Source organism: Elephantulus edwardii, unplaced genomic scaffold (assembly GCF_000299155.1).
Source record: "Elephantulus edwardii isolate Elephantulus edwardi_28Jun2011 unplaced genomic scaffold, EleEdw1.0 scaffold00109, whole genome shotgun sequence".
In the NCBI taxonomy this organism is placed as follows: domain Eukaryota; kingdom Metazoa; phylum Chordata; class Mammalia; order Macroscelidea; family Macroscelididae; genus Elephantulus; species Elephantulus edwardii.
The window spans coordinates 3910850-3925363 of record NW_006399859.1 but is presented as its reverse complement, the minus strand read 5'-3'; the positions used below and the strand labels follow the sequence as shown (position 1 = coordinate 3925363).

At 44.7% G+C, this 14514-nt stretch overlaps 1 protein-coding gene across 3 annotated transcripts in view; it reads left to right on the top strand.

The window, feature by feature from the left end:
• The window catches only part of NAV2 (neuron navigator 2), a 948472-nt gene extending 943773 nt beyond the window's left edge, over window positions 1-4699 (top strand). For all 3 annotated transcript variants that reach the window (XM_006892015.1, XM_006892014.1, XM_006892013.1), the window contains one exon: window positions 1228-4699. In XM_006892015.1, the coding sequence (XP_006892077.1) occupies window positions 1228-1353 (126 nt within the window). In that variant the 3' untranslated portion in view covers window positions 1354-4699. The remainder of the gene's footprint in view (window positions 1-1227) is intronic.
• Window positions 4700-14514: the final 9815 nt, after the last annotated feature.

Genomic DNA, 14514 nt, shown 5'->3' with positions numbered 1-14514 from the left:
CACTTCTTTAAAAAGCTAGAAATAGAAATCCCATATGATCCAGCAATCTCACCCCTAGGAATATAGCCTAGAAAAGTAACAGCAGTGACCACTAATAGCCATATGCCCATTCGTTGCCACGTCATTCGCACTAGCAAAAAGATGGAAACTGGTTCATTAGTGGATGAATGGAAAAACAAAATGCGGTGCATACATACAATTGAATACTATGCAACAATAAAGTCATGCATGAAATGCTAGCCCCATGTGTGCAGCATAGAACGGCTCCATGGGATCTCAAAGGCTGTAGTCTGTCAGAAATAGATTCCCAGGTCTTTCGCCGAGGTACAGGCTCATAGTTATTTGTGCCATTCAGGGAATCAGCTGGGCTGCTAGTGACAATAGCAGCATAGAAGTAGCTCTCCTCTTCCACACATGCTGACTCCAGACAAATGAAGTACTGACTGGGGAGACTCAGCAACACCATCTTTAAGGTCTCTTAAGGCAGATGATAATGATGAAAATGTTAGCAGATCACCTTTACTGAGCACTTGTGTCAGGCAGACCCTCTTAAAAAGTCTTAATGCATATTGTGCCCCTGTGTCAACCCCTTGGGACAAGTACCATTGCTCTCCGTACTGTATAGATAAGGAAATGGTGACTCAGACGCTTGGGGTAATTTGTCCCAGAATCTTTGAACTGCGGTTGAAGTCTGTCTGCTCTCTGACAGTGCCTGTGGCTGATGTGTTCTTTCCCTCCCTCAAAGCCTTTACCCTGCCCAGAAGCACAGTTGACTCCAGGTCCAGTTGTGTAACACTTGAAGCTCTGGGCTCATATCAGTGGTGCTGATAATTTGTCCAGAGGCAGGGCCCTGATAGAGGTTATCATCCAGGCTAAGTGCCACACCTGCCTCCCAAATAAAAAATAATGTTTGTAGGTAGCTTCTTTTTAAAATTTATTTATTTATATATATATTAACTCTGCCTAAGCCATAGCCTTATAGACTTATAGCACACACAGTTGAGAGATAAAGAAACTAGTGCACAAGGATGTCCGTAGGCCATCAAGCTGGTAAGCAGTGAGGTCAGGATGTGAACCCTGGAAGCCTGGCACAGAGTCCCCACTCTCGTCCTCTGCCTCTGCTGTGGGCTGCTGTCGTCCCAGAAGGAGTGGAGGAAGTAGCCTGAGCTTTTAAGATGCTACAGTTGAGGGTTAATAAGGCTTTAACACTCTTTGCTTTTCCCCCAGATGAACATGCTGATGAGGCTGCAGGAAGCTGCCAACTACTCCAGCCCCCAGAGCTATGACAGCGACTCCAACAGCAACAGCCATCACGATGACATCCTAGACTCATCCTTGGAGTCCACGCTGTGATAGGGTCCTGGCCATGGAGCCAGCCCACCACCTCTTCCCCTCACCCCACTCCACCCATACCCACTGCTCCGTCTTGAAGATGACTTCCTGAGCCAGCCTCCAGTCTCTAGCCGCAGCCCTTAGCTGTAGGAACACCAGTATCTCTCGTCCCTCAGCCGTGGCCTGGGTGCAGGCCCCCCAGTGCAGCCACCTTGGGACCACTTCCTTCCGACAGTGAGAAAGAACTGCACTACGTTTTGTTTTATTTTAATGATTCTCTTCTGCCTTGTTGCTGTGACCTCCCTAAGACACTGAAGATACTTCTCGGGAAAGGATTATCACCATTGACATGAAAAGGGAAAAGAAAGAGAACCCACTAGAAGCTCTGAAGCCAAATAACATCTACCGTGAGCTGCCCAGGGACAGAAGAGACTGGAGCAAAGTTGGAAAAGCAGACAGCCTCGCTTCCCATCATCACTGACCCTCCAGACTGGGTCACGTCCATGCCAACCCCCTCCTCCACCCAGCCAGCTGCAGAGAAAACCGGTGCTAAATATGGCAGTTGCTTTGGTTAACAGACTACAGAGCTACAACACAGGGAAAACTTGGGAAAAAATGAATGACGCTTTTTTATTTTTTCTTTTATTAATGGTGCTCTCCTTCTCCGAGAGGTATTTTTGCCTGTTTCCGGTTCAGCTGTACCTTTCAGATCCATCAGCCTCTGATTAACCCATACGTGTGAGTGAAGGAGTGAGAGAGTGAACGAGCAGATGTGACTGGCCATGCAGAGCGGCCCATGTCTGTTTCCTTTTTATGTGATTGTGAGTCAAGTTGGTTGGTTTTCTTTTTCTCAAACACTGTGTATGGTGAGAATTGTTCTACTTTGAAGAACTGAGTGCCCCCTTTGAAAATGACATCGCATTTCTCTTCGACTGACTCATTGATTTTGAAGATGTTCCTCCCTCCTTTCGTGGTCAGAATCAATCCTTTGGCGAAAGTAAGAACCGCAGGAGTTGAGTTTCGGTTTGGTCCTGTTCAGTTTTTGGTTTTCAGTTGGCCATCCGAACAGCTCCACATGCTCACCTCCTGCTGTTGGAGCTGGGATCTTTGTGTCTCTGTAAAGTGGACGGGGATCCTGTCCTCGAGACACGGGCGAGCTGCGGCTAGCCCTGTCTGTCTTCCTCGTCCTGGAGGCTTTGGAGCACGTCTGTACCTCGAGCTGCCCAGCCCCGACTGCAGGTGGGTGCTGATGTCACCTTGCAAAAAAGACTTGCACTTTCTCGGGAACCAACGCGACTCAGCAGGAGCAGAGTGGCCATAGTTTGCCAGCAGCCCCAGCCCCGGCCTCCGTCAGGACGAGCCTAGCCTGACCTCTTCGGTGCTGACCTTCCCAAAGAGATGCCTTACTGGTTTTGTACTAATCGTGTCCATTTACACGAGTGCCATGCCTGCCTGGGGGTTCATGTGTTGTGTTTTGTTTTCTTCATCAAAGCAAACAGGGCTAAAAAGTCATCTTTTCATTAGGAGAACCCAAGTTGCTGTGATTTTTCTCATCTAAAAGACTCGGTTGTGTGGATGTGTGACATGGGGGAAAATGAAAAGTAAAAATAACACATTTTTGGTTCTTGTCAGTCTCCAGCCAACAACCAGACTGGAAGAATAATCGGTCTGTAGGCAATCTTTCCTACACGTCTACATGACATTGCCAATAAACACCCTGATAGAAACCCAGCTGGCCTTGTCTTCAAAAACACTGATATTTTCTTTCTAGAGTGTGGTAAATCTTTGCATTGTTTGTTTCTGTTTTGTAAAAAAATCTTTACTGGGTCCCAGTGGGGTTTCTCTGTTATGATCAGGGTTTTTAGTCTCTTGCATTTCTGTTTCTGTGGGTAGAACTTCTAGCGTTTTCCCCCTCTTCTTCCCACAATAGCTTGACCTGAAACTGCTCACATCCCAGTGGATGATAACCATTTTCTTCCTCTTTGTAAGGAAAAAGAGGAAGTGCCCCTCTAACTAGTGATTGCAAACCCTTCCCACTCTGTTCCTACTTTAATCTCAGTAAACTCAGACTGTTCAGCACCTCTGTCATTAGGCAACTGTGTGTGTGTGCATGTGTGGCTGGTTCTGTTCTTAATAAAATTTTCACATCATATATTTAGCCTGTGACCAGGCAGCCAAACTAAGAGCCTTCTGGTAAACCCAAAGGGTGGCCCTTCTCAGACAACTTATCTCCCAACAATGTCCTTATACTCTTATACTGTGAATTTGGTAGGAGATAAAATTAACTTTCTCCTTGTGGGCAGTTTCCCCAGTCACCTTGTGAGTAGACACCTGCCGATATTGTTTAAAATTCTTTTTTTTTAGGACACCCTCTTTTTGCAATCTTCTGTAACAGACTTCCCTCACTCTGGGTCCAGGCTCGGAAACAGGGGTTCTGGACCTGGTGCAGCCCACTGAGTGAGTGGCAATTCCAAGTAGCATAAACCTTGTAGAATCCACAACTCCGTGTCCTTCCTAAAGTTTCGGGAAGCAGGGTTGTCTAATGTGCGCATTTCTTATTTTGGTCATATTTTTACTTTAGTGTCACTCACCTTTGACAAAGTGACTTTATGCTCGTTTAGGGCTCTACGATGCTTCCATTTTGCCTTTTTCTACAGTTAGGCTAATTTTGAAATGTATGAAATTCTATGCAACATTTATGTTGAGTTACCAATGGAAGCCAAATATTTTCTTTCCAAACTGCCAAGAATTATACAGGTCATAAATGGATGAGAATACCTTTTAATTTAGGGGGTGGGGTGGGGTGGGTGTGGGGTAGGGAAGGGATAAGGGAAAGGACTCATCTAGACCTTTGTTATACCTTGGGAACAGTGTTTCTTTTACTGTTAATGCTTAAACATCAGAGTTCTGTGTATTCAAATTTGTCCAATCATGGCGAATCTACTTCAAAAGGAAAAAAAAAATAATCCAACTTTGTGGATACTGAATGGAAGGTTTGCAGTTTTGATCTAGTTACTTCCAATGGAGTGGTTTATGAAATATGTTCTATAAGATGTACATTTTTTCATTGTAACATAGAAATGTAAATAATTGATTAAAGTGCTGCATTTTGATGAATTTTTTCTAGCCATTTTTAAAGAGAAAACTAGGAATTGAGTATTTTGTGTACGGTATGTCTCCTTCCTCCTTCCCTCCCCGTCTTCTCCCTCCCTCCTCCCCTTCCTATTTAATTTTCATTTGTCATGAGGTTTTGAATTTGCCAATGATCGATTGGAGATCATGCCCCACATCATAGAGAATAAAGCTGATGATTGTACCAGTCTTAAATTATTCATGATTCAATAAAATCGATGCTTATTTATTCAGATTAATGGTTTGCCTTGTCTGTACTTGAGTAAATCCTCATCAGAGTTCAGTTTCATGCCAAGAAAGTTGCTCTTGTCTGAATGCAGCAAACACTCAGGGAAGACACAGAAGGTTTGCAGATCCATCTTTGGCCACAACTGTTTTGTCAAGATGCCATCTTTGAATATTCAGTTTTCTCATTTAAGTCTATATTGTGCATATGAAATTGGTTAAAACTGCAGCATTTCAGGCTCCACTCATGATCACTGAGGTCTTGTGGAAATGAAAATTCTGATTCAGTATCTCTAGGATGGGGCCCAAGCTTTCTGTCAAGCTCCCCAACTTCACCTGTGTTCTGATCCCTAGACCACATTGAGTAGCAAGCATTGTTCATGCTCAGTTGCTCCCCATTCAAGAGAAATATTTTCTAATGGATGCTGTGGCTTGAGAACAGACTCATAGCTGGCCTTCTAGCAGCTTCTCAAAAGCCATAAATTGCATGAGCTCTGGCCTAGCGGCAAGAAGCTGCACTGCAGTCTGGAAGGCATGCATTTTGAGGACACCAGCTGTTCTGCAGGAGAAGGATGGCCAGTCTCCTCCCCTGCGATTGACTGCCTCTGAAAACCTGCCCGAGGGTCAGCTCTGGGTTGGTTCTGACTCTACAGTACAACATAAGTTGGGCAGGAGATTGCCCATCTTCCTCCTGTTGCGCAGCTGGTAAGTTTAAACTGCTTACTTTAGGTTTGGCAGTCCTAACTCCTTACCACTAAGCCACTAGCGCTCCCTTTTAATGTATTGAGTACTTGCCAAATCCTTTTCCGAAAAGGAATACATACAATCCTCAGTGTGACCGTGTGGATGTAAACCTGGGAAATCTTCCCCACCTTCCTGACTCAAGATGATTTGCCAAGGATCCTATTAGTGTTGAGAGGTTTCAGCCCCATTTTCAACTTCAAGTTTTGCCTCACCCTGATGCCTGTAATCTTGTAGGCCACACTGTACCCCACATCTAGAGCAGAAATAAGAGAGTGGAAGATGACATCCCACATGAGCATTTCTTGACAGCAGCAACTAACATTAAAAGGCTTGAAGTGAAACTTGTTAACTTCAGCTGGGCTTTTGGAGGCTGATTATGAAATGGATCCTAGTCAGCTGGCCCAACAGCTAGTGACCTGTTTTTTGAGGACACATGATTATAGGCTAATTAGGAAATTGGTCCAAATGTCTGTCAAAAAGTGAACAGATGATATAATGAATAGTCTGGCTTGAGTTTCCTTATCAAATATTCTGTCTCATTGCTAGAGAAGGTATCCTGATTTTAATTTAAAAATACTAATATATGTAAGGAGCGTGGGGGGGACCAGATTTTTAAAAAATTGTATAAATAGACAACATGAAATTTGTCATCAAGCCTTTGGGTTGTCAGTGCAGCTTATCACTCAGCCACCAGAGTTCCCTTTTTCCCTTTTGTGCTGAGTTTTGGGTTTTTATTGCCAATGATCTGCCCCCCCCCAAAAAAATGGTACCACTCCAAACAGCAATGTCAGTACACATTGAGCAACATCTCTTCCTCACCTCATCCTCATCGCAGCCACGCCTAAGCCCACTGCTGCAGACAGTCAATCCATCTGGCTGAGAGTCTTCCTGTCTTTGACTAAAACCCCTGTTTTCCAAGCATGATGTCCCTCTCCAACGACACAGGATGGCACAGGATAGGATGGAGTTCAGATCAGTTGTTCATAGTGTCGCTTTGAGTCCTACCCTACTGGATGGTACCTAACAAGAACAACTTCCTTCCCTCCCACAGCTCACAGTCAGGTGTTGTCAAGGTGGCTGCAACCCTTACTGTGAAAGCTGGATGAAAGCGGCCATTTGCTCCATTATGGCTGCGATTAACACAATGCTCTCTACCTCATGAGGGAGCGCTGGTGGTAAGGGCTGCCTTTGTGAACACAAAGGCAGGTGGTTCTAATCCATTAGCTGCTCAGAGAGAAAGCAATCACCTCCTGTGCAATTTATAGCCTGTGAAAACCTTCTAGAGGATCATCCAGTCAAGTGTGACTGGATGGGCCCTGTTGACACAGTGGTTAAAATGTGAGGCCCCTAATCAAAAGGTTGGTGATTTGAATGCACTACTGGCAGGAACGGCATTTTAAAACCTAGCAAGCAGGTTCCAGGTTCCCTCCCGCTGCGAAGCCAGGAAACAAAGAGAAGAAATCTGGATGATAATCTTGGGACGCTGAGTTTCAAAGGAAGTGATAAAGTAGTTCAAACACTAAGTGCAGCAAGAAAGGGACAGAAAATATCAATTAAGAAGGCAGACAGGGCGGTTGACTGTGAAGGCCCGCGGGGCTCAGCTGGCGGCATTATGGGAGCGCAGAAAACCGGGACTGCAAGTGTCCACACCTGCGGCCACCCTTGTTCTTCAGACCTGCCTGGAGATCAGCTGAGTGCCTCTCCAAAGCCCCTTCCATCTCCCACCAGCTGCCCTCTCAGCTCCCCCGAGGCCACGCAGGGCCAGTTGACACGTGGCGCCCACGGCGCCTGCCCACGTCCACTTTCGGAGACTCATTCTCATTTCTCGGCGCCGGTGGACTGTGCTGCCTTGGGAGGAGACGCGCCAACGCCAGCCCTGGGTTGGTTTAGGCACAGTCATTGGCTGGGGCCTTTGCCTGCAGTTGGACGGCGTCTGGAGTCCAAGCCCAGCAAGGCTCCAGGTATGCACATTAGTAGCCACGTGCTCTCTGCACCTTTCGCACAGCTCTAGGGCACCTCAAGCTTGGTGGTCACTCTCTATGGCAGGGTGCCCTCTAGTCTGTAGGAAGTTCTGCTCATAACTCAAAGTTGGAGCCTCTTACAGGCGGTTTGAATCCACCAGCGCTCATCAGGAGAAAGATGGCTAACTCTCCTCTAGTGTAATTTGCAGCTTCCGAAACCCGATTGGAGTCTCAGCTATACTGAGTCGAACAGTTATGTGCTATTGAGTTAGCGAGCCTATGAACAACACTTTTGATCCCTGCCCTGTCCTCAGCCAATCTCATTAATTTCAACACACCTAACCCTGTTTCCCCAGTTACTGTATCAATTAGTCTCATCAGGTGTCTTCCAGTCCTGTGCTGTCCCTCCACCCTTCGAAGCCTGATGCCCCTTTCCAAGGAGTGGTGCCTCCTGGCCACTTGCCCAAAGTATGTGAGACAGAACTTCAAAATTAGCCACCAAGAGAAACTTGGTTTCACCCTCTCTGTGACAGACTTACTTGTTTTCTTGGCAGTCCATGTTCCATTTAAGACTCTTCTTCATCACCACGACTCGAAGGCATCTATTCTTTCTCTGTCATCTTTAGTCCTTGTCCAGCTCTCTGATAAATAGATGTTACTAAGATGGGTAAAAGGAAAGGCAACATACAAAAGAGGATGACAATGCATTCTGGGTGTTTTAATTAATATTCTAAAACAAAATGTGTATGAATGATCAAATGAAAAACCGTTGTGCTTTGTAAACTCTCATTCAAATAACATAAATAGAAGGGAAAAAGAATAAGACTGGGTGCACCTGACTGAAGCCGTGGTAGTCTTCAGTTGCTTTTCAGTTGCATGTGACAGTTGAACAATGAAGAAAGGAGACTGAGTCAGAATGATTGACTTTTAATTGTAGCATTGGCCAAGAATCTTGACCACACGGTCAGTAACCAGAATAAACAAATCTGTTTCAGAAGAAGTGAAGCCAGAGTGCTCACTCGTTAGAAACAAAGATGATGAGACTTCATCTCACTCACTTTGGGCATGTTGTCAGAAGGCCCAGGCCCTAGAGAGAGATAACAGCTTGGAAAGGTAGAGGGTCAATTTAAAAAAAAAAAAACCAACATTTTAAAAAAGGAAAACCCTCCATGAAATGACTTGGCATTGTGAATCCAACAATGGCTGAAGGACAGCAGAGACTGTAAGGATGGTGTAGGCTCAGGCCGAGTTTTGTTCTATTATTTCTAGAGTTGTTGTGAGTAAGAGCTGACTCTTCTGTACAACAGAAGAAGACAGAAAGGTGTGGCCATGTCCTTCTCTAAAGAGTCCAGCCTCAGAAACCCTATGGGGGTCGCTCTACTCGATAATAATTTAGCCACAGATTTATTGTTATGTGCTGTCAAGTCAGAATGGACTCACAGCCGACCCTCCAGCAGGTTTTCACAGGATGTAAATCACAAGAGGGGGGGATAACTCCTCTTTCTCCCTTGCGGTAGCTGATGGATTCAAACCACTTGCCTTTAGGCTCGCAGCACAACTCCTTCCCCGCTAGGTCATGTAGGTTTGGTTTTGTTTTTAAAACCTCATCGTGGATATCTAGTAAAACATGTATGGAGACCCATGGGGGAAAGGATGAGATGACAGCAGTGAGGCTGGGCAGGGGTGAAACCACAGGGTTGCACAATTGCTGGGTGGAGGGAGGGGTAAAGGAAATGGGAAAGATCCGGCCGGGACCTGCAAAGACAAAGTAATGATGCGCAGAGTCCTGTGGTGATTAATTTTATAAAGCAATGCATGGGAATGATTTTATGAAACATAATGTGAATGAAGAATAGTGTGAAACACAATGTAAACAAACCAATATGAAATAAAAATGGTTTTTAAAAAAACTTCAACTTCATAGTTACCACCAGGGGGCAGCAAAACACAACTAATCCCATTCTTCAGGGAGGCTGGCCTTTCTTGGGGAATCTTCAAAGCGGTGTTTTTCTTTCTTCCTCTCACACACTCTCTTTTCCCTTCTTCCTCTCCCCCCTCCCTTTCCCTCTCCCATTCTCTCTCTACCCTTTCCCATTTCCCACCTCCACTTCCATATACTTTAAGTATGAAGAAACTGCATTCCCCATGAAGGGAGCAGGAAAAAGAGTGAAAATGCTTTCTTAAACCAAGTGTTTTCTTTCATGGGTCCATGTGATCTGCGTAACAGTTGTAATAAGTTGGTATCCTCATTTCCATTCTAAAGAAGGACAGGCTAAGGGGATTGGTGCAAGGTCTTGCTAATCAGTTAAGGATGAACAGTACTGATTTGAATCCAGAACCCATCAAAGTCCACCCATAGCTGTCAGAATGCTCACATCTGCAACTTCAGTGATGGCTCATGTAGATCCTGAGAACTGGGCCCAGAAGCTCTTCCTGCATTTAGGTGACTTTCAGAGAGAAGTAAATTGTCTGTCTAGGAACACACCCTGAACCAATGGTAATGTCACAACAAATGCTCATGTATCAAACTCCCTTTGCTGGACTCAAACTCACTGTCGTCAAGTTAGTTCATAACTCATAATTACCTTCCACCAGACTTCTGAGGCTGGAAATCTGTGAGGAGGTGACAGACTAGCTTTCTCTTTCAGAACCCACTGGTGGATTCAAACTGCAAATACATGTGGCCTTTTGGTTAGCAAGGCAACGCACTGCAAACTAGCGCATCCAAGATCCTGTTAGGGAAGCAGTTAAATGCACAGGTTTTGCAGACCCTGTGCATGCTGTTACTCCTCCTGAGCTTGGTGTAAACAAAAATCAACCACACTGCCATCAGGTCAGTTCTCACTCTTATCAACTCTACAGACTAGGGTAGAAATGTCCCATAGGATTAAGGCTGTAAGCATTATGGAAGCAAACTGCTACACCTTTCTACTAGAGTGGATGCTGGGTTTGAACTGCTGACATTTTAGTTAGTGGTCCAGTTCTTAACCCACTGTGTCGCAGGTCCCCTTGAGCTCAGCTTACTCACCTGTAAAGTGGATGTGACAGTATCCATCTGTAACTGGTGGATGACAAATGCTGTATCCTTAGCACCGTCATCCCCTTCCTTGTTCCTGACTGAGCCCCAGTATCATGTAAGTATCTACTCTGTACACAGGGTCACAGGACTCCGTACCCAAATCCAAGTAGAACTAACAGTCTAGTGTTAATCCCAGTCCATTTCCCAGTGTTAATTCTTTAATAGGCAGCAAGCGGTAATTAACAGTCATCTGTAGTAAAGTTTTAGGGAGATTTTTAGAAAAGTTGTCTTAACTGAGATCCACAAGGATGGCCCGATCCTTTCTTCCTCTGTTACTATCATGTGTGGAGGAGACACTGGCAGTGAAGCCCTATCTTGCGAACAGCCCGAGGATGAGGCACCACAGAGGAGGGTAGAGCAGGGAGATGGAGTCTGTGTCGTTGCTCATTCCAAAGAGCAATGCGTTCATCCACAAAGAAACCCACCTTTCTCCCTGGACTTAACAGCTAACAGAGACTGAACAGAGTCTGTCTGAATCAAGGTTTCTGTTTCCAGCGCTTGGGAGCAAGTCTGACAGATCCATTCCCTGATCTGCCAGGTTAGAACATGTCCTCACTGTCCTATCGCTGTATGTTGCTGGTGTGATGATGCTTCTACAGCTTTCCTGGTTGTTTGTATCAGATTCTGTAGCCAAAGCCTGGCAGCCACAGTTGTGCAAGGTGGAATGCTGGCTCGGAACCTGGACTCCAGAGCCAACCTACATGGGCTCAAATCCCAGTTCTAACATGACTGGTATCTTCACCAAGTCATCCAACAGCTCAGTGTCTCCGTTGCCCACTCATAATTTAAGAACAGGATCTATTTCTTGTAGTTATTGTGAAAAAAATAAATGAACTGAGATGTGCAAAATTCTGAGAACATGATAAGCTCTTAAAAATAAATGTGCTTTTTCTTAGGAAGTAAGATTGAAGTACTTAGGGATGAAGGTTCATGACTTCTGCAACTTATTTTCATATAACTGTACAGATAGGGAGTAAATGTGCCAAAACCTTCTGGAAGATCAGCTATGAGTCGGTTCCAATCCGTGGTTCATAACAACAGCATATTTATGTTATGTACCATCGAGTCGCAACAGACCTGTAGCTGACCCTCTGGTGGGTTTTCAGAGGCAATTAATCACATGAGAAGAGATTGCCCATCCTTCTCCCGTGGAGCAACTGGCTGAAACAGTTTGCCTTTGGACTGGCAGCACAACTTCTTACCTATCTATATCTGTATCTGTATTTATATCTATATATCTCATATATATATCATATATAATTTTTTTCCTAGATAAATAAATTAATAACTTTTCTGCCTACCAGGCCTCTTTCCCTTACCTCACCCCAACTTCCCAGATGGATTTGAGACAAGGGTGAAGTTTACTGAGCATTTTACTGGTATCTTACTAGTGATGATTTTAAAACTAGGAAGCTGATCTGTCTGTAGCTAAAGTTCATCTAAAGGCCTATTTCTTCTGCCAGACAAGCAAAATAAGAACCATCTGAAAGAGTTTAAGAGATGAATGGAAAGACATTTAGCAAATCAAAAAGCTAAACCCAGCACCACCAAGTCAATTCTAGTTCTTAGCAACCATGTGGGACACAGTGGAACTGCCCTCCAGGTTTCCAAGGCTATCTATCGTCTTTATAACCACATCTTTGTCCTGCAGAGTGCCGCCCACTAGAGGTTTCAGCTCCTACACACCAGGGCTTCTAGGAACTATGCGGTTCCACGGAATATTATGAACTAGAGATTTCATTGTGAGAGAGCTGTTGCTGGGGGAGAACACCTTCTTCCTTGTTAGAGGTTGAAGAGAGATTGAACATTAGTGACTTATGGTCCTGCTTTGAACTATCGCCATGTCCTCTCACATTCTTTTAATTTGTGGGGTTTTGTGACTATTTTTGTTGTTATGTGCCGTGTTTGTTGGAACAAACTCGTAGCTGACCCTCTGATGAGTTTTCAGAACCTGTAAATTGTATGGGAGGAGATTTCCCATCTTTCTCTCACAGAGCAACTAGTGGATTTGAACTGTGTTCTTTTGACTTGGCAACACAACTCCTTACCATGAGGTTACCAGAACTCCCTTTTTTTGTTACTGTTGTTGTGTATCATCAAATTGTAACTGACCCAGATCTGACTCTACAGCAGGTTTTCTGAGGCAGTTAATTGCTTGTGAGGAGATTGCCCAACCTATTCCATGGAGCAGCTGGTTAATTTGAACTACATGCCATTGGGATTGACGTGCAGCTTCTTACCATTAGGCCACCAGAGCTCCCCTACCCATCCCTAGGACACACTCTTCTCCACACTTTCTCTTCTTTTATCTTTTCTTTACATACACAAACAATTTATGAACATGCTCCTGGAGGAGACAATTGAAGCAAGGCAGCGCTAAATTGTTATGCGCCATAAGTTACTTGTAATGCATAGTGACCCTATGTACAGTAGTCCTGAAACCTGCTCTATCATGTGCCAACCTTATTGACTCTAACACATCTACCCTCATTAACCCAGTCACTGACTGAATCAATCCATCTCATTGAGGGTTTTCCTCTCTCGCACTGACCCTCCACCCTTCCAAGCATGACGTCCCTCTCCAAACACTGGTCCCTTCTTGCAACATACCCAAAGTATGTCAGACAGAGCCTCAGAATCCTTGCCACCAAGGAACAGCCTGGTTTCGCCCTTTCCAGGATGAACCTGTTTGTTCTCCTGGCAGTCCATGGTATATTTAGTACTCTTCTCTAGCACCACAACTCAAAAGCATCAATTCTCTTTCTACCATCCTTAGTCATTGTCCAGCTTCCTGATACATAGTAAGTAATTTAGAAGACTATTGCCTGGATCAGGTGCACCTTAGTCTTCTGATTAATGTTCTCGCTCTTCAGTGCTCTGGAGAGGTCCCTAACAATAGACTTTCCCAATGTAATTCGACTCTTGATTTCCTGGCTGCTGGTACCAATAGTGTTGATTATGAAGCCAAGTAAATTGAAGCTGCTAACAATCTCAACCTCTTCACCATCTATCATGTTGCAAATTGGCCCAGTGGTGAGAATCATTGTTTTCTTGATGTTGAGCTTCAATACATATTGAATGCTGCAGTCCTTGACCTTCTGCGGCAAGCGCTTCAGTTCCTCCTCAGTTTCAGCAAGCAGGATTGTTGTCAGCCCTGAATTGGGAAACATGAAATATCACTGCTGCCCACCTCTGCTTCCCTCGAAAGGCAACAGTAGACAGGAAGAGATAGGGCACAGAGACTGCAAATTGTCCCTCAATATCCATTCTCTCTTTCGCTTAATGTAATTTAATCATCCAGAAATACGATTGCACTTCCTTCCCTTGAAGGATTGTGCAGTCTTGTTACTGACTTCTGACTCATGATCAAGAACTAGCTTTGGTGTGTGCAGCTTCAAGGATATTCTTGCAAAGGAAAAGAACATCCTTCTCCTCACTCGTTCTACAATGTTATTTGGTTGTTAGAGTAAACGCATCCACTTGAGACCATGAAGAGGAAGCTATTGAAGAAGGTAGAGCCACAGGTAGAGATGATCTGAGTGTCTGATGATGTCAGAGACCCCATTCCAACCCAATGTGTGCACACAGGGAAGAAATAGTCATACTTTTGTAACTGTGGTCATTTGGGCTTTTCTCTCACAGGCAACATTTATCACACTAATACGAATTATATTGTGTTTGGGACCTTTATTAACAATTCTTTTTTCATCTATGAATCTATGTATTTTCCTGTGACTGGCCATCTAAAAATACGTTTGGCAGAAATATGTTGTTGTTGTTGTTGTTATGTGCCGTCGAGTTGCTTGCGACTCATAGTAACCCTATGTACAACAGCCCTAAACCCTGCTCTATCCTGTGCCAACCGCATTGCCTCAGACACACCCATCCCGATTACCCCAGTCACTGAATCAATTCACCTCATAGAGGGTCTTCCCCTCCTGCGCTGTCCCTCTACCCTACCAAGCATGATGTCCCTCTCCAAGGACCTGTCTCTCCTTACATGTCCAAAGTATGTCAGACGAAGCCCCAGAATCCTTGCCT